This window comes from Lissotriton vulgaris, chromosome 5, assembly GCF_964263255.1.
Source record: "Lissotriton vulgaris chromosome 5, aLisVul1.2, whole genome shotgun sequence".
Classification (NCBI taxonomy): Eukaryota; Metazoa; Chordata; class Amphibia; order Caudata; family Salamandridae; genus Lissotriton; species Lissotriton vulgaris.
The window spans coordinates 1,570,358,337-1,570,376,954 of record NC_141693.1 but is presented as its reverse complement, the minus strand read 5'-3'; the positions used below and the strand labels follow the sequence as shown (position 1 = coordinate 1,570,376,954).

Sequence of the window (18,618 nt, the reverse complement as noted above, 5' to 3'; positions counted from 1 at the left end):
GCAGTAGTCGGGCTAATGAGTGCCCAGGTCGCTCTCCATCCCTGTACTGCTTTGCAGCAGTGTATATCTCTAAGTGTTTTTAATTCTCTATCCTCCTTGTCATGAAACTAATGTAGTGTCAGCTGGACCTGTCTTAAGCACCACAGGATCAGGATCTGAGCTGTATTGAGTATCAAGTAAATAACATTTTTCTTCTAGTGAATAAGAGTGCATCTAATCGGTTTAGGATGCTGTTCACCCTCAATATGCATTCTCCTTGTATTACGGCTTTAAAGGTTTCCCTCACTGTTCCATGTCCCTAACTGAGTCCTTCTTCATATCAAAATATGTCACTATGGCCTGTCTAATTTCCTCCCTAAGAACATGTGAAAGCACATGGTATTGCAGGCGCCATATTCGATGCATCTCGCTCTCCTCCAGCATGTATAGTGTAATGGTTACCAGGGATTGGTCCGAAAGAGTGCTGGACATATGTGTGACATCATGTGTCCTCCTGGGACATCCTTGGTCACTAATCAGAAGTCCGGCCCAGAGGCTGGTCTGTGGACCGCGGAGCAAAACCTGTATTCCCACTTGGTTGCAGAGCGTGTTCTCCAGATGTTGACTGATTTGTTAGTCTGCATTATATCTAGTAACGCAGCTCAAGCACCACCATGTTGTTGTAGTCTAATATTCGAGCTATAAAAGCCAAGAGAGTGGGACCTGAATGAACCAACTGGAATTTGACATCTCACACAGGTATCTAAGAGACCCTCACCCACTAGTGAATTCCGGTGGCATATTTCTTCACCACTGGTGTGCTCTTGTGGCATTTTTCATCATCTGCTCCAAACCGAAACACCTGATGTTGGAATCAGTGATTAGGCCTGATAAGTATTGCAAGCTCCCTGGAGCAGGTTAAGTATGTAGCAAAAATTGTATATGAGCTCCATTGTTTAGCCACATGCTGGCTTCTGTTGCATAAGATATGGCTTCCCTAGGATAGGAGGATATCAGTTGAATGTTGCGAGGCCTAAGCCAATACCTGGCATATTTTTTAAAGGATTTTTTAGGCCTTATACATTCCTCATCATGAATTTCACCAGAGGTGGCTTATAGTCAGACTCTATGGTGGTAGTTGTATGTATTAGGCTAAGTTCTATGTAGGGCTTATCGTACACAAAGTGGTCACCAACAGAACTGTATAGTTGCTTTCCCCCATTATTTCCCCAGCCCACCTGCACTCCTACGCCAAATCCTATCCGGTCAGTTACATTCCAACCCTGCCCCTCCCCCTCCTATGCAACCATCCCCATTTCTCCCAGAAATATTCCCATAATTCAGGTGGCTTGCACCTGGGGGTGGCTAGTAGAAAACAGTGTGAACTATAACAAGCATTATATGGAAAAAGCAAAAAGTAAATCTTAGACTGCCCTTTTGTGTGTTTGTATAGAGCTATTACAAGAAAAAACACAGATACCGGCATGAACTAGACTTCCCCGCAGGCCACGAACATCCACCTGGAGAGTCCACACTGTTACCAGGCACTGAAGTGCTGCATCACTGAGGCTTGACTTTAGGCAGGTCTACGAGAATGTTGATTCTTATATATCTGTTTCTCTTGCGTTTTCAAGAGTTGAGTCGCAGCTTGGTGATCTGCAAAGAAATGAGGGTTTCCATTATAGTAGGACCAAAGACGAGTGGGGCACAAAAGCACGTATTGAATATTCAGTCACTGCAGTTACTTCTTCGCAGACCCAAATTCCGATGAGCGTCTTGCATCACCTGGGAGTGATCCATTTGTTAAGTTAATGTATGATTTCTGTTTATTCCCTGGCTAAAGCATGTATGGTATCTCTGTCTCTGTAGTTAAGTAAGCTCGCCAAGAGTGGGCGTGATGACGGTTTTGGGACTGGTTGTGGACCCAGGGTGTGTGGGCTTTTTCACCACAAATTGGGTTGATAATTTATCTCGGTCACAGACATTTACAAGCAAACTTTCTATATACTCTTCCAGTTTCCTTATGTCCGTTGTCTTTAGGAGACACAGCTTGCAGATGTGACACCTCCGAGACCTCACCTCCAGGTCCTCGTTTTTCCTTTTAGTTCTAGTGGCATGTACCTGCAATACTCTGTTACTGTGTGAAGGGTGTCTTCAGTGTCGTATATCCGGTACTAAGCTGCTGCCAGCCATGGATTGTGTCCCTTCAGTTTTTCCTTCATGGAGTCTAAGCGCAGCATAAGCGCATTGATCCTCCTGTCAATCTTTACCAAGCCCCCTTGCATGGCTAGTAGAAGTGTCTTCTTCCCCTCATCAGTACTAGGTTCCAGGGGTGAATCATCTGCCACAGCAGGTTCTGGGTTTGCTAATTCCTCCTGGGAGTGGGTTACCTTTTAAGATTCAAATGGTAGTCGGCCCTGGCTTAAATCTGTTTGCGAGTAGGCATTTGTTTGTTGTAAGTCAGAGTCCGGACCAGCAAATGTGGCCGAATGTGGCATAGCACCCTGCATACGTAGCCCATGGTCGTACTTGCAGGCCCTTCAGGGATGGCCCAGGTCACAAGGAAGATGCAGTCAGTGTACTTCTCGCCTTGGCAATGTCTACATGGCACAGGTTGCCAGTTCATCAGGACACGTAGGTGGAGGCAAACATAGGCAGGTGAGCAGCCCGAGGGACCACCTGGATGTGTTGGCAGGGCGACAGAATGGCGCTGTGCACCTATCATGTAACTCACCACTCACTAAAATCATTTGTTCCGTACTCCCACTGTTTGCACTGTGTGGTTTCCAGCAGTATTGTCAGGAAGGAGGTATATTTATTTTTATTTATTTTAGCGATTTGTACAGCGCATGGTGACCCGAGGGCATGGTGACCCGAGGGCATCCCCGCGCTATATATATAGGCCCCACTGTTGCATGTGGCTACTCAACAGTCAACCACCCACTCTCCCATTACCATCCGGGGGGAAGCTGTGCAACCCCCTCACATTGCCGGAATGGGTGAAAGGGTGTTGTCGCTGGCCATCCCCACTGCCCATCCCCCCATTGTTTTTATCAAAAGGCGGAAGGCGCACTCATTGAAATATCACAACAAACGATGCTCTTAGTCCAAGCAATTATCTTCTTTTTTTCGGCAATTGTACCAAGCAAAACACACAGCCAACGCGTTTCGTTCCTTGACAGAACTTCGTCAGGGCATGCACTCAACTGCATATGATAAACCAGTAAGTTGATGAGTGTATTGGAAATCGCGGGTGAAAGCCATCTGCTTCAATACAATGGGAATACACTTGCCACAAACCCGATCCAATGACGCGAGATATATATATATATATATATATATTTATATATATATGTGTATATATATATATATATATATATATATATATATATATATAGATGCATATGTCATCAACCCCTTGTAAATAATTCATCCAATGATACTTAAGAAATGACAAGAAGGAGGCGCTTTATTCGGCTCCAATGCGTTCATGAAAGCTTACAACACAGTGTCTCCAAAGATGCATGGTAACAGGGAAGAGTAGTCACCACTCTCTCCCTGTTACCATGTTCCTGACTTGGATTAAGCCCACACTGCCACACAGGAGCCAAACAAAGCGTTTTCTTGGCTCCATTTTGCATGCATCTTTGGAGACACTGTGTTGTAAGCAGTTGAGTGCATGCCCTGAGGAAGTTCCGTCAAGGAACGAAACGCATTGGCTGTGTGTTTTGCTTGGTACAATTGCCGAAATATAGAAGATAATTGTTTGGACTAAGAGCATCGTTTGTTGTGATATTTCAATGAGTGCGCCTTCCGCATTTTGATAAAAGCTTTTGACCGGAACTGTGCCTTGGGACGACAGGCACTGGAAGTGTGCAGCACCGGAGTAATATTGATTATACTATTGTTTTGGTTGTGCTAAACCCTGGTCAGGTTGTCCTGTTCTTCTTTTTTCCCATCCCCCCATTGTGGTCACCTCTATTTCAGCTTGCGTAACACCAGGTGGTCCAGGCGAGATACTGGAGGCTGGGGATTTACGATCGTTGCGGCGGGCGTATCTTTCTCCAGTGTCCTTCACTCCAATGCTGCTTGTAGTCGGGGTTCCCAGGCAGGTGATGACAATTTTATACCCCCAGGGCCACCTTCTGTATGCAAGGACAAGATGTGGAAATGGTTTCCACAGCTTTTTTTACCCCCGAGGCCATTGGAGCTCGGCAACAGTGTTGCAATCTTGCTGGCGTTCCAAGCCATGCTCTGTGAGATTTTCTTATTTAAAATAAAAAAAGTTTCATTTTCATCATGTTGACAGAGGGTCTGTCAGATTTATAATGCATTTTCTGGAACCGCCATGATGGCGGTTTGTTGGAAATGTAATAGGTGTCTGCAGGGGCAATGGGCATCTAGAATTATGGCAGACGGAGTACCCTTGCCATGGCAGGAGTAAAATATTACCGCAAAGATGACGGTAATTGCTCAGTCTGCCAAAATATAAACCAGCCCCTTAATCTTACTAATTTACAATGATCTTGTATCAAACCTTCTAATTTAACAGTTGCTGTAGAAACCCAGGCCATGTTATGGAAAGGGCGCATGGTCCCTGTTTACACCACGCAGCACCTTTAAACAGATGCACCGGGCACAAACAAGTGTTCCCTTATATGATGAATGCATGCTTTCAGGGTAGCCACAAAAACAGGCTGCCCAAGGAGCAGAGCATTCAGTAAAATAGGGAGCAGATGCAAAGCCACTCCTTGCCGTCTACACTTTAAAGAAGAGAGATTACCCTGCAGGCTGGTGCAGAAAGGGATTGCCTGCAGGGGGATGTCTGAGGGGTCCATGGGAAACCCCCCAACCCCACCTCCAGAGGAGTGCCTTCAGAAGGCACACAGACAGTGCACCACCTTTTTATATTGCACTGAGTGTGCCTTCTATGGGACTGTTGCATTTGTGCCTGCGCCGATAATGTAGCGAAGATGTTGAGGCAAAGTGATTCCCTCATTTGCATGGTGCCACACCCCCATGCAAATGAGGGAACACACTCACTCCTATGATAGCGTCGAAGCTACATCTGATCCAGCAACGTTAGTATTACACTAGGGGGCGCACAAGCGTCTGCGGCCCGTTCTGCAATAGCATTGTGCACCAGGGGTGCAGAAAGCGGGCGCACATTCCCTTCGTACCCTCAGGCACAATGTATAATACAGCCCCTAGACTCTTGAAATGTCCAATTTGCCAAAACAAATGCATGAAAAAGACAATTAACAAAGGAAATTACTAGGCAGCAAATTGTTTATCATGTTAATCCTCTTCAAAATATCAGACAACAGATCCCCATATATTTGCATACCCAGTACACATGTTGGAAATTTCTACCTTCCCCAGTTTTGTAAAAAAAAAATAATACATTATTTGTATATACACCCATCACTCAATCAGGATCTACTGACTCCTCCCTTAGACTATATTTTTGTAAATCTTAGCTTCTAGGGTCTTCTGTCTCTGTTAGGCTGATCTTAACTTTAATTTTATCTTCTTCATTCACTGACAACTAAGGGTCTTATGAGTTTCTCAGTCGGAACTCCCAAAGACCATGTCCGCTACAAGACCACAGTGCTGAAGGTCTTCCAACCACAGTATTACGAGTTAACTGTGGTGTCTGCTGTGTAGCAGAGGGGGTCTTGTGGCAGTGGTGAGTACTTTTCCATATGTATAGATGCAGGTGTGAGTATTTCAACTGCATGTGTGTCAAATGCACACATGTGCATCATACATGTGGAAAAATACCATCTACCCATTGCTGGAATCCGGCCCACATGTAGCTAGTCCTGGCAATAGGTATATCGTACAAAAACGACTTACATTTTGAACACCACAAACAGGGTCGTATTCCTTGGGGTGAAGATGCTGCTGTGAAGGGGGGGGGACCTGGAAAAAGGCATCCACATGGTTGCTGCTGGAAAGAACAGGAGAGGGGTGAGTATGCACCCTAAATCCTTTGTTTCCGCTGACCTTTAGACGACGACCCCTCTGCTGCGGTCAGCTAGTGGAAAAGCCAACTCGTAATACAGATGCCGATGTAGCTCCTCTGTACCACCCTATGGCAGCTGCTTTCCCTCGATCGCAAGCCCGGCAGTCGGCGGTGTGCTCACGGTGTCAGTGGTTTAGTCGGGGTCTATGCAAAGGCAATCTGACCAACTCATAATACGGCAGTAGTACCACAGGTACGGCGTTCCACGGACCGCCAAACTCGTAAAAAGGCCCTAATTACGTCCCTCTCAATGCTTGATCTGCCCTAAAAATTACGGGCCTTACCATTGCTCAAACTGACAAAATGGTTTCTCAAAATAATCCTCACCTTTCTGTCTTTCTCTTGATTTAAGCTAAATGGATATTTGTGTGAGACTTCTTAGCATATTTAGTGCCTTCTCTGGTAGTACCTAATGTGAGACTGCTGGGCACCATTTCAGGTTTGGAAAAATGAATGAATGTTTGTTGAGGACCCAACTGAGCTGTTTCACAATCAGCGCCCCATTGGATGACTGAACCTGCTGCTTTTTACCAAACACACATTGTTTCAACAGTTTAAATAACGGAGTCGTCTCCCTGCAATATACATAGAGATAAAGAGTCAGAATACTCATTCAAGGCTTTTTATGGTAATATTGCCTTGTTGCACTAAAATATAGGTCTACCGTATTAAAGAGTTCAATGCTACCCAACCATAGTTCCTCCCTTACCTGTTAAATCGAATTAATCGATGTCTGAAGTAGATAATACTGGAACCCTCAACCGCCTGGACACATTGAGAGTCCCTGGTGTGTCATGTTGGTCTCTATTTATTGGCTGTATGTGTAGTTCTCTTTTGTAGGTCAGGTTGCTGACACTAAATTCTGCCTGTCAAACCTAGTTAGACTGTTGAGCATGAGCTTGGTACCCTTTTCGTTATTGCTTAATTCTATACAGAACTGCACGTCGACTTCAGAGCACAATGATTAGGAAAAAAAACTACACTAAGGAAAAAGTTCAAGTTAAAGTCCAGTTAGTAAATGGGTGCCCCTGCCCAATATTCTTCAGTCACAACCCTATATGGTATGTGATCCTTTCTACTCATTTTGAGCCAGTTCATTTATGAAACAAGTTTGTTTCTTCCCAAGAGATTGGTATTTGTGGTGAAACTGGTCTTGAATGTGGTGCTTTTGTTCACTGGGAGCCAATGGAGTGCTCTCAGGGCATACTTTACCTGCCATCTTTCCCTATTCTACAGGAGCAAAAAGACGTGTCATTTCCCGTGCAGTGAAATAAATCTATACTTAATTAATATAATTTCTGAAAATTAGGTTGTATTTTTATGTAATGCATTTTTAAGTGATTTAATACGTTTTTAAACTAGGTTTACCCATTTGTAAGTGTGGCGATGTAATGATGTTTTTCATATTGGAATGGCTTTTCCTAAATGACTTGTGACAAGGTCCCATCAGCATGCGAGCCTTGGTGTACACAATGGGCTCACAGCACGTGCTCAATCGGTGAATTTTCCTCTTACGTGAAGAACATGTTACCTGCCAAGAGCTCAGTAATAATATTCCCAACAATACCCTTTTTCCTCTTTTAGAACATCCCATGTTGTGGTTCTTGGAGAACATGACCTGGAAAATAGTGGAGAACAAACTAAAGTTGTATCTATCGCTGAGGTAAGAACAATTACTATTCTTTCTTATTATTTGCTGTCTTATTGTCGTTTTCTGTGATGGCTGCGATTGCTTGTAAGATTTACTCCAGACTGTGGCTGCCATCAAGGTATTTCACATCAGTCCGTTTTTGGGAAAAAGGAAATATCACTGGACATTATTGTTTGACGGACAGACAATGGCTCTGCGTTGTGTACCGCACCCCTTGCTCATATCCATGACAGGCAGTGTTGAGGTCAGATAGCTTCAGAAGCAGGCAGGAGGCCGGAGCCGAAGGTAGTCAGTGGTTAAAGAACAAATTCACAGGGACAGGTGAGCCAGCGCAGCGCTCCGGCTTGACCCTAAGGTTCGAAGTACCAGCCGAGCCCCAAAGCATGTAAATCCTGCAAACCACTTCATGCGGAAATATGATAACACTCTTTATTGTTTTTTCGTTACTTTACGTTTGCGTTTCTGTTTAGTGCATTTGATTATTTCTGCCAGACAGTTGATTAAATTTCTCTTTGGCTCTTGCCGCGAGCCCTTTTTAGGTCGAGCATTCAAGACCTCTTGTATATACTTATATGTGTATGCACTTTGTGGGCTCTGGAGATCAGCCCTAGGACTTGTCTGCTTCCGCTTAGGGACTTTTTTTCTGTTCAACTGCCTGTATTTATTTGTCTTGATAGAAAACGACCAGTAGAGGTCACTAAAATACCAGAATTGCTTTCTGCTTGTTCTACTGCCTCTATTTAACTGTCTTGATAGAAAATGACCAGTAGAGGTCAGTAAACTACCAGAATTTCTTTCTGCTGAGGTACTTTAAAAAAAAAAATTCTGACAGCTGTCTCTATTTAACTTTCTTGATAGAAAGCGACCAGCAGAGGTCAGTAAAATAACAGAATCACTTTAGCATTCTCTAGATTCCAGTCCATAGAAATTGTCTTCCATGAGCACCCGTCGACAATACTATTTTTTTCAACTCTTGGATTTTCAGTGATATGACCACAGAAGGCCTTGATTTCATATTAAAAACAGAGCTTTGAAGTATACCATTTCTTGCTGAAAGGTAATTTATCTTGCCATGTGTTCCCATACCTGGCAATTCACGCAGTTTGGTGCTTACTTTGCCTCCATGTTAAAGAACAGTAGATGTTTCAGCACACAGGCTAATGTGCTGCATAGCTAAATACATATAAGGTCCCAAAGGCGAGAGCATTGCAAATGCTTGTTTCCCATTCAGGTGCAGAATCCCGCTTCCTGCCACACAGTCCCTGCCGCCCCCTTCCCCAGAGCACCTCCCAGGACCTACTTAATGGAGGCCGCAACACAGCGTCATTGAGCAGGTCTTTACCAGCTCTCCCCCACTCTAGCCAGTACCCCTTCCCTGCACGCCTGCTAGGACTTCTCCTGCCCTGTGCAGGCCAGTCCTGTACTTGCCAAGTCAGCCAGCAGAGTTCTGTCAGCCAGCTTAGTTTTCTTTATTTTTCTTACAGACAGTTGATTTAATTTCTCCATGGGCTCTTGTCGCCAGCCCTTTTTTTAGGTCAAGCCTGAGCAGCACATGCAGAAGTAGAGTATGGAATAGAAGCCCCGCTCATATTTATAATTGGCTTGTGTCATTGTCCTTCGTAAACACTGGCTTCCGAGTCTTCATTAGGCTTGTTAGTCTCTATTTGGTACTGCCTTGTCTGCATTTTTTACTTTCCATAGTGACTGGACCTTTTACTGGTGTGCTTTTTAAGTGGGTCAGCACTATTTTATTTAATTCTTTCCCCTATTCCACCCACTACCTTGCAGCACGCCACCCGCTTTTATTTTAATGTTTACGAATGGCAGTCCATTTTAACTATAGTGGCCTTGGTTATTTATTTATTTATTTATGGGAGCGGTCCGCATTTAGTGGCCGTGCTTATTTATTTATTTTGTTTACTAACGCCCATGTAGCGCTTTCACAATTCACAGAGTCCGCGCCCCTTTCTTTACACAAAGTGCGCCTAAAGAAAGGTATGCAGCCAACATTAAAGTGAAAGCGGGACATGGGCGCTATTACCCCCCCAAAAAAACATCTGTTTGTCAACTTGACAAACAGATGCTTTTTTGTGAAAGCCCTCATGCTGTGGTTTCACTTTAATGTAGGACACATCCTTCATGAATGTGAAAGTGCTGCATGGGGACTAGTAAAAAAAAAAAATGTTGGCAATGCAATAGGTTTCCTATTTGCGAGATACCTAATTGCATTGCAAAAGCTTGTCCTGCTCAGGCACCTATTCCCGCCACCCACTTCCTACCCTCGCCTCCCTAGCACCCCTCCCAGGACCTACTTAATGGAGACCGCAGCGTGGCCCCATTGAGCAGGTCTGTACCAGCTGTCCCTCACACTAGACCAGTGGTCTTAAAACTTTTTAATGCTGCACCCCGCCCCAGTGAAAAAAAATCATCGGCCCCCTCTCAAAATATTTCACAATTATTCTCTTAAATTGTAGCTATTAAAAGTATCCACAGTATCAGTGTGTGGCTGGGGGTTCTGAAGAATGTTTGGAGTTCCTTCCTTTTTGACACATCCCCCCAATGTAAATGACAAAGATGATAGTGATGGCTCATTACAGAGCATAATGCTTCTTTGACCAGAGCCTGGAGCCCCCCCCCCTCTGGGATCACCTGAGGCTCTCAAAGGGGGACCCGCCCCTCAGTTTGAAGACACCTGCTCTAGAGAGTGCCCCTTCCTTGCATGGCTGATAGGACTGCTCCTACCCGGTGCAGGCCAGTCCTGAGCTTGCCCCTTCAGCCAGCTAAGTTCTGTTAGCCAGCTTAGTTCTGTCTATTTTTCTGCCAGACAGATAATTTAATTCCTTGTCGGGGCTCTTGCCACCAGCCCTTTTTTCCCGCTCAGGCGTTAATTCCCACCCTCCACTTCCCACCACCTGCCTCCCCAGAACCTACCTAATGGAGGCTGCAACACGGCCCAATTAAGCAGGTCCTTACTAGTTCTTCCTCACTCTAGTCAGTACCCCTTCCCTGCACTGCTGCCAGGACTGCTCCTGCCATGTGCAGGTCATTGCTGTGCTTGCCCTCAGCCAGCTGAGTTCCCTCAGCCAGCTTAGTTCTGTTTATATTTCTTCCAGACAGGTGAGGTAATTCCTCCTTGGGCTCTTCCCGCAAGCCCCTTTTTCCCCCTCCGGTGCTGATTCCCACTTCCTGCAATCCGCTTCCCACTGCCTGTCTGCCCAGTGCCCCTACCAGGCCCTACTCAATAGAAGCCCCAGTGTTATGTGCACGGGCACACCTGTATGTGCCTGGGCTGCGCCCAGCCCCAGGAACCCTGGACCTCCAAAAACCCACAGATATTTCACCGGAGATCTCCGGGCCTTGAACCCCAGACACCGCATCAACTGCTGGATCATTCACCTGCTACCGATGTCAGTTCACCTGCAAACTATTACCACTCGCCCTCACAGAAACCCGCGCCACCACGATCCCGTCGACTGACTCTACTCTGGAACCACTCCGATGCCTCCTGTTGAATGCCAAATCACTCTGCAAACACACCACCAAAGTTTGGAAAACAATCTCCACCCTCAACCCCAATGTGACCTTTATCACAGAGACATGGCTCAACCCCACTTCGGCCCGACATTGTCACCACCACGCCCAACGACTACAAGATAAAACACCGGGACCGCACCAACAAACGATAGTCTCCCCCTCCTCCACCTGAAATTACCACCTAGAATTAATCTGCTGCACCACCACCAAAGACAAAACCACACTAATCATAAACACCTGAATTTCAAATTCCACACCGAGGACAAAACAACTATCAAGGGCACCTTTGCCCTCAGAGCCAGAACCACGAACCAGCCTCTGCATCATCATCACAGTCTTCCTCCGAGACCCCACAGATTCTGCCAACCTCCTGGAACGAATGGACAACATTTGCCTCACCCAGTTGGTCACAAATCCCACACACACAGCAGGACGTACACTAGACCCTATGTTCTTGTCCAGTAACAGAATATATATAGCCAAACCACAGAACTCACCTGGACTGATCACTCCATCGTCCACTTCACCATTGCAGGACCACTTGCACCACCCTCAACCATCCCAGCACCTCCTTCCGCAGCTGCAACACCGAACTGATGCCCTCAACACCACTCAGCTCCACACGGCAACCAACCTTAAACAGGCAGTTGAGAACTTCAACACCTGGATCACTGACGCTGCAAACTAAGTGGCCACCATCTAACCAGCCAAAAGTCGCAGATCCACCAAACAATCCAGCTGGTACACCCCAGAACTCAGCACAATGAAACACAGCTGCAAACCACTAGAAAGAAGATTGCACACCAGCAGAGACAATGCAGACCGACCACCTTCAATTCAGCCCTCAAAAAATACCAGAAGCAACACAAAGACGTGAAAAAGGTGTTGAATGCATCGAGGCAAGAGCCTACAAAACCAAGGAAATCTTCACCATCGTCATAGAGTTCTCCAGCCTTGCAGCCATGAGAACACAATACCTCCCTCACAGCAGCTCTGTGATGTTCTAGCAAAACACTTTCACAACACAATATCCACCATCTACAGGAACTTCAACCCCCAACCCACTGAGTTCTTCAGATTCCCCCAACCAACATCTAACCACACTGGAACAGCTCAACACACCAGACACCATAGCCATATTGAGCTGAATCAACTCAGGAGCACCCACCGACCCATGCCCCCACCTCCTTTTCAACCTAGGAAGTGACAAGATCCGCCACCAACTCACCACCATTCTCAATGCATCCATCACCACAGCCATCTTTCCCAACTCATGGAAACACGCTGAGGTCAGGCCTCTCCTCAAGAAACCCTGAGCAGAACCCAGCAATATCCAGAACTACCACTCCATCTTGCTTCTCTCCTTTCCCACCAAGGTCATGGAGAATGCCATCAACTGTCAGCTCATTGAATACCTGGAGAGAAACAACCTACTAGACCCCTCCCAATCAGTTCTATGAGCCAACCACAGCACCGACACCACCCTGATCACCGCCATAGACGACATCCGCACCCTACTTAGCAGAGGAGAATTTGTCGCCCTGATCCTTCTTGACCTCTCTGCAGACTTTGACACCATTTCCCACCACACACTCATCAAGAGACTGCACCAGATTGGAATTGAGTGACCCCTTGACAAAGCTAATAGGCTTGTCTTTTAGTATAGTGATGTGGGGACCCCTTGAGAATGACTGTAGACCTGCATCATTTAAAATGGCACCTCTTATTGGGCTGATGCTCTCATTGGCTGGCCGTGCATTGAGGGTTGACTGCCCCTGTTGGTGTTGGATGCTTGGCCTGTCTGCTACAGGCCAGTGACCTTATTATAAGGTATGTTAGTAAGATAATACATTAGAAATTCACTGAAAAAATCTAAAGGTCAAATTTACACTATTGTTAAGTAGGGTGATACATTAACTCCTTGCGTGTTCATGATGCGTGCTCATGATGGAACCATGCTGTCATAAGCCATGGGTGGCGTGTGCTCATGACGGCGTTGTTCCGTCATGCTGCAGCCTCTCCGCCCTCGTGGCATTAATTCCCCGCCTGTGCGGGTGAATTAATGAGCGGGCGTGGTCATGACCGAACCACGCCGTCATGAGCACACGCTGCCTGTGACTCATGACAGCGTGTTTCCGTCATGAGCCCGGAAGCGCCGCGCTTACCCCCTAGCGGAATTCGCGGCGCAGGGAAGGGGTTAAAAAAGCCTCCGAATTTCACTAAAAAAACAAAGTGTTGTTATAGTTAGGACTAACAATAATATCTTATTTTAAATTGAAAACAGTTACAAAATCACTGAAAAAGGGTTGAGCTGACATTATAGTTAGGTGAAACTGTAAGCTAGAAAAATACCATGTTAAACTCAAAACCCCCTGAAAGTCAGTAGTTATAGTTTACTGAGCTAGCTTTTGCCCCCACCATCCACTGTTTGTGAACTCACATATTACATCACTCATGAAATTTTCAATTACATCATTGTCACTGATGACAACAATTGATATAACTGGTGCATTTCAGTTTTTTTTAGTATAAAGTGTTTTTTAAACTGACATTTTCCCCTAACTATAGCATCACTTTAACATTTGTTTTTTCAGTGAACATATCTATCTATCTATCTATCTATCTATCTATCTATCTATCTATCTATCTATCTATCTATCTATCTATCTATCTATCTATCTATCTATCTATCTATCTATCTATCTATCTATCTATCTATCTATCTATCTATCTATCTATCTATCTATTGTTATGTATTGTTTTCTATATAATTAAAGTCAAGCTGTGTAGGAATAGATCACTTAAATGATTAGAGAAAACTATGGATGAGTAAGGATGGTCAGCAGCGAGTCTATACAAGTGCCCCATGCATAGCTAAGATGTCAGTTATTTTCTCAATTGCAGAACAAAGGGCAACAAATAGTATACATTGTGATGGAGCACCAACTAGCAGAAAAGGCTGCTTTTATTTTTTGTTCATGCAGTCTTTTAGCCTGGCCTTGACCTATTTTATTCTAAAGATATTTAGGATCTAACACATTAAGGTGATGAGGTTTAATGAAATATGGCTGGCAAGGGTTCCAAGTTTGGATTCTTTAGGGTGTGTATAATCTGATCAAATTTCTTTTGATGGGTCATGCGTCAGAATGCATAATACCGGTAAGCAGACCTTGTATTAATAAGGCAACGCTGTCATGGTGGTATTACTGTCCTCTGTGTCGAGAGACAGGTCTTAAAGAATGGTTTAAGTCTTTTTGCTGGTAGGCGGTGCTTTATTTCCATAAGAGATGTAGCTGATACCGAACATCTAATGGAGAAGTTGATGATGATGAAGTTGAGTGATTTGGTACTATTAAAGGTTTAGGGAAACATGTTTACTCGGATTATGTATGTGAGTCAATCCTGGATTTTGACGTGCCTTTTGCTGTTGTCAGAGCATATAAATTCTGTTTTTGTCAATGCTGAGCTTGAGGTAAGCAGTTGATGCATTCTTTTAGGCAGTATCACTGATGCTTAACCTGGCATCTTTGGTGTAGTTTCCTCTGACTTTACACCTTCAGACCTAATGTTTTTGCAGGCTCTAGACCTATGGGCAGTTTACCACTACTAACCAGTGCTAAAGTACATGTGCTCTCTGCTTAAAACATGGTAACACTGGCTTATCCACAATTGGCCTATTAAACGTACTTATAAGTCCCTATTAACGTGACTTGCACTACATCTGCCCAGGGCCGGTAAAGTAAATGCTACCAGTGGGCCTGCAGCACCTACTTAATTAGTCCTTAAAACATGTTTCAAACCTGCCACTCCAGAGCCTCTGTGTGCAGTTTAAACTGCCATGTTGACCTGGCAAAGTTAACCCTCCTGCCAGGCCCAAACCTTGCTTTTTAATGCATTAAGTCACCCCTAAGGTAGGTCGTGGACAGCCCAAGGGCAGTGTGAATTGTATTTAAAAAGTAAGACATGTACTTTTAAGTTTCACATGACCTAGTAGTGAACGACTTTTAAATAACCGTGGGAGATGGACTCCGCTCCGCCAGTGGAGTCTCCGGAATTTTGGCTACTCCGCGTTCCGCGGAGAACGCCTAGTAGACAAAACTCTGCACACCCCGCAGCGGAGCGGAGTTGGCCCGCTGCACGCCACAACCCCCCTATTAAGATATATTTTAGCAGTAATTTAAAACAATTAAAAAACACTTTCCTCTTTACCGCGGCGTCCCCGGGCTGCCCTGCTCCTCTCCTCGCCATTCGCATACTGCTTAAGCAATCTGTGCATGTGTGCACGCTTGTGCATGCGCACTGCGAGAAATGCGCATGTGCAGTTTTCTTAAGCAGTATCCGAATGGTGAGGAAGAGGAGGACAGCAGCCCGGGGATGACGCTGTAAAGAGGTAAGTGGTTTTTAATTGTTTTAAATTACTGCTATCGTATATCTTAAATAGGGGGGAGGCGGGTGGTGTATCGGAGCTACACGGGGTGCCACAGAGTTTGTTGTCAACTCCGTGGCACTCTGCGTAGCCCAGCTACACACACTACACCCAGGGTTACTCTTAAATTCGTTTTTTACTACTGCAAGGCCTATATCTCCCGTAGGCTAACATTGGGATTACCTTATTACATTTTATAAGTGTCATTTCAGTTGGGAAGAGATTGGACACCCTAATTTGGTTTCCCTGGAATCACAATATAAAAACACAACTGATGGTGAAGTCTGATTTTAAATTGCAATTCTGGAAATGCCAGTTTTAGAAAGTTTATTCAGGAAATGTAAATTGTAAATGTAAGTATACTTGTAAAGCGCACTGTCGCCCCATCTCGGGCATCCTGGCTCTGTATACCGCTGTGGAACCCTTCCTGCCTTTCCCTGTGAGATGCACCCTCCTGGGCACTTCCAAGGTGAAGTCAGGCATCCCAGCGCTGTTGGGGCCGTTGTGGAGATTAAGCAAGCTATTGCCCAGAGTTGCAGAGTGGGGCCCATGAGTAGAGTAGGTAACGAGGCGAGAATTATCGAGTCCGCGGACATTGAGCCCAAGACCCTGCCGCATCGGGAATTGAACCCTGGTCCCGGGCTTGACCTCTGCTTCAGGGTCTGCCACTTCTAACCAGTGAGCCACACTTCTCCAAGAGCACTCATTTTTGCGCTCCCACTGCAAAAAGCGGAAATCATTCCCACCTGTATATTCCATTTATCCCAGTACTCCAAAAATAAACAAATTTTAAACATAGCTCTTAGGTTGTCCAAAGTTGAATCCATATACTCTTGTCCTTGTCAGTTCATCACTAAGGAGACAGTGTGCTCATATCTGTGGTCTTTATTAACATCTTCAAATACGAATAGTATGCCAATCCAAGCTTTATACATAGGTACGTCCACATTAATCGCATTTGGACACCCAAATTTGGTTTCTCTGGAATCACAATTTAAAAACACAACTGATGATGAAGTCTTATTTTAAATTGCAATGCTGGAAATGGGAATTGAACCCTGGTCCCGGGCTTGACCTCTGCTTCAGGGTCTGCCGCTTCTAACCAGTGAGCCACACTTCTCCAAGAGCACTCATTTTTGCGCTCCCACTGCAAAAAGCAGAAATCATTCCCACCTGTATATTCCATTTATCCCAGTACTCCAAAAATAAACTCATCTTAAACATAGCTCTTAGGTTGTCCAAAGTTGAATCCATATACTCTTGTCCTTGTCAGTTCATCACTACGGCGACAGTGTGCTCATATCTGTGGTCTTTATTAACATCTTCAAATACCAATAGTACGCCAATCCAAGCTTTATACATAGGTACGTCCACATTAATCGCATTTTGAAGTCGACAAAGCTTTATGAAAACCCAATGCATTTAGAGCCTTCTTGGCTCTTCCTCAGGGGTTGCTAAAACAAATACGATAAACAATTTAAGTGCATTTATAAACAATGTTTAGTTGTAATACACCAACTCTATGCGGCAAGTTCATTGACAAATTCATATTCTAATCCAACATAATTCAAACACCCCTCGTTATGACCCCGTGTTTCTCCCAATAATACCTACAACTGTAATATCCCTTAATGTGCTGTAAACATGGAAAAACATTGTGCCACCCATCTGTCAAAACTCTCATGATCCTCCTTATGTGTTCTTCCCTGTTCTAACCCGTATTCACTCCCTGCCTGAACTCCCCTTCTTCGTATCCCAGATTTGTACCTTTCAAAAGAATCGGCACTATCAAGACTCTGGTCCCTCATCCTATTCTCCGTTTGAACACTGCTCTGCCTTCCAGATTGTCAGCTGTGTGCATTCAACCTTTTAACAGACTGACATCACGTGCCTTACTTGCCTTGCTACTCCTCCCAATTACCTACATCGCTCTACCGAAAGACTCCCATTCCCATAAACCCCCTCTCTACTCAACCTTTAAATCATATTCATACATGTGTATCAACCTGATAAATATTCTTATTAAAATAACCGACATCCCCTTCCCAACCAGTTGTGTATTTTAAATTAAATGTAAAGGAACCTTGATTGTCTAAATGTGGCCAGGCTACTGAAGACTGAGATTTGTCTATCAGTCCAGCATATGAAAGTTTTTAAGTTTCCTTCATTACACTACCTGAAATTCTTTTTCACCGCTTCTGCACCAGAGCACTCTCTCTTTCCGCACGTTCCATTGGAGCAACCTTCCCCCTTTCCTTTCCCCTTTGTTTGTTTCAGTAAGTAATCTACTGTTCATCTGATTATGATTTGGAAAAAATCCTTTGCACTTTAGTCCATTTACTGTAACTACTGTGAGCTAACATTGTGCATGTTCAAGCAACTGTTTTTTAACAATAATTTTAGGTTTGATACATATCTTTTAAAAGAAAAGGTCTAAGACCATTGTCTTTTGTACCACATTGAACCCATTTCCACGACCATTATTGGGTAACCCCATTTTTGCAATGGTTTAATTTTGTAATGTCATCTATGTATTAACAAGTGACATTGCAAAAACTCCAGTTGGGGGTTGGGTCACAGAAAGTCCTACCTAATGAGTATTAATTATGCATGCCGATCTTTCTGATCCCAGAAATTGGCTAATAACCCAGGAATAGTGGCCTGCAAGAGCAGCAGACTACCATACCTGTGTTTACATTCCAAACAGGTAACTTTATTTTTAAGCTGCCTGTGTTCATTAAAGGAAATGTACCATTAAAAACATATTTGGGAACACATAGGGGACAGCTTCCCATGGACCTATGTCTGCTTACACGCGAGGTCAACACAATTTCCAAGTTGAACCTGTTCGATGTGGACAGCTTCCCCTTTGGGAATTTGTTAACACATTCTAACTCCTCAATGGTTTACGATGGCAACTGCAGTCCAAATCATTTATACCCACCATTTCGAGTCGCAATTAAGAAGAGATGCCCCTTTCTCGTCGTTCCTAATTGTGAT

The 18,618-nt window shown here is 44.5% G+C and overlaps 1 protein-coding gene across 1 annotated transcript in view; it reads left to right on the top strand.

Annotated features, from left to right (window-relative positions):
* The window catches only part of LOC147716694 (chymotrypsinogen B-like), a 50,528-nt gene that overhangs the window by 15,543 nt on the left and 16,367 nt on the right, over positions 1-18,618 (top strand). Inside the window, exon 4 of the mRNA XM_086923649.1 lies at positions 7,592-7,670. Within this exon, the coding sequence (XP_086779775.1) occupies positions 7,592-7,670 (79 nt within the window). The remainder of the gene's footprint in view (positions 1-7,591; positions 7,671-18,618) is intronic.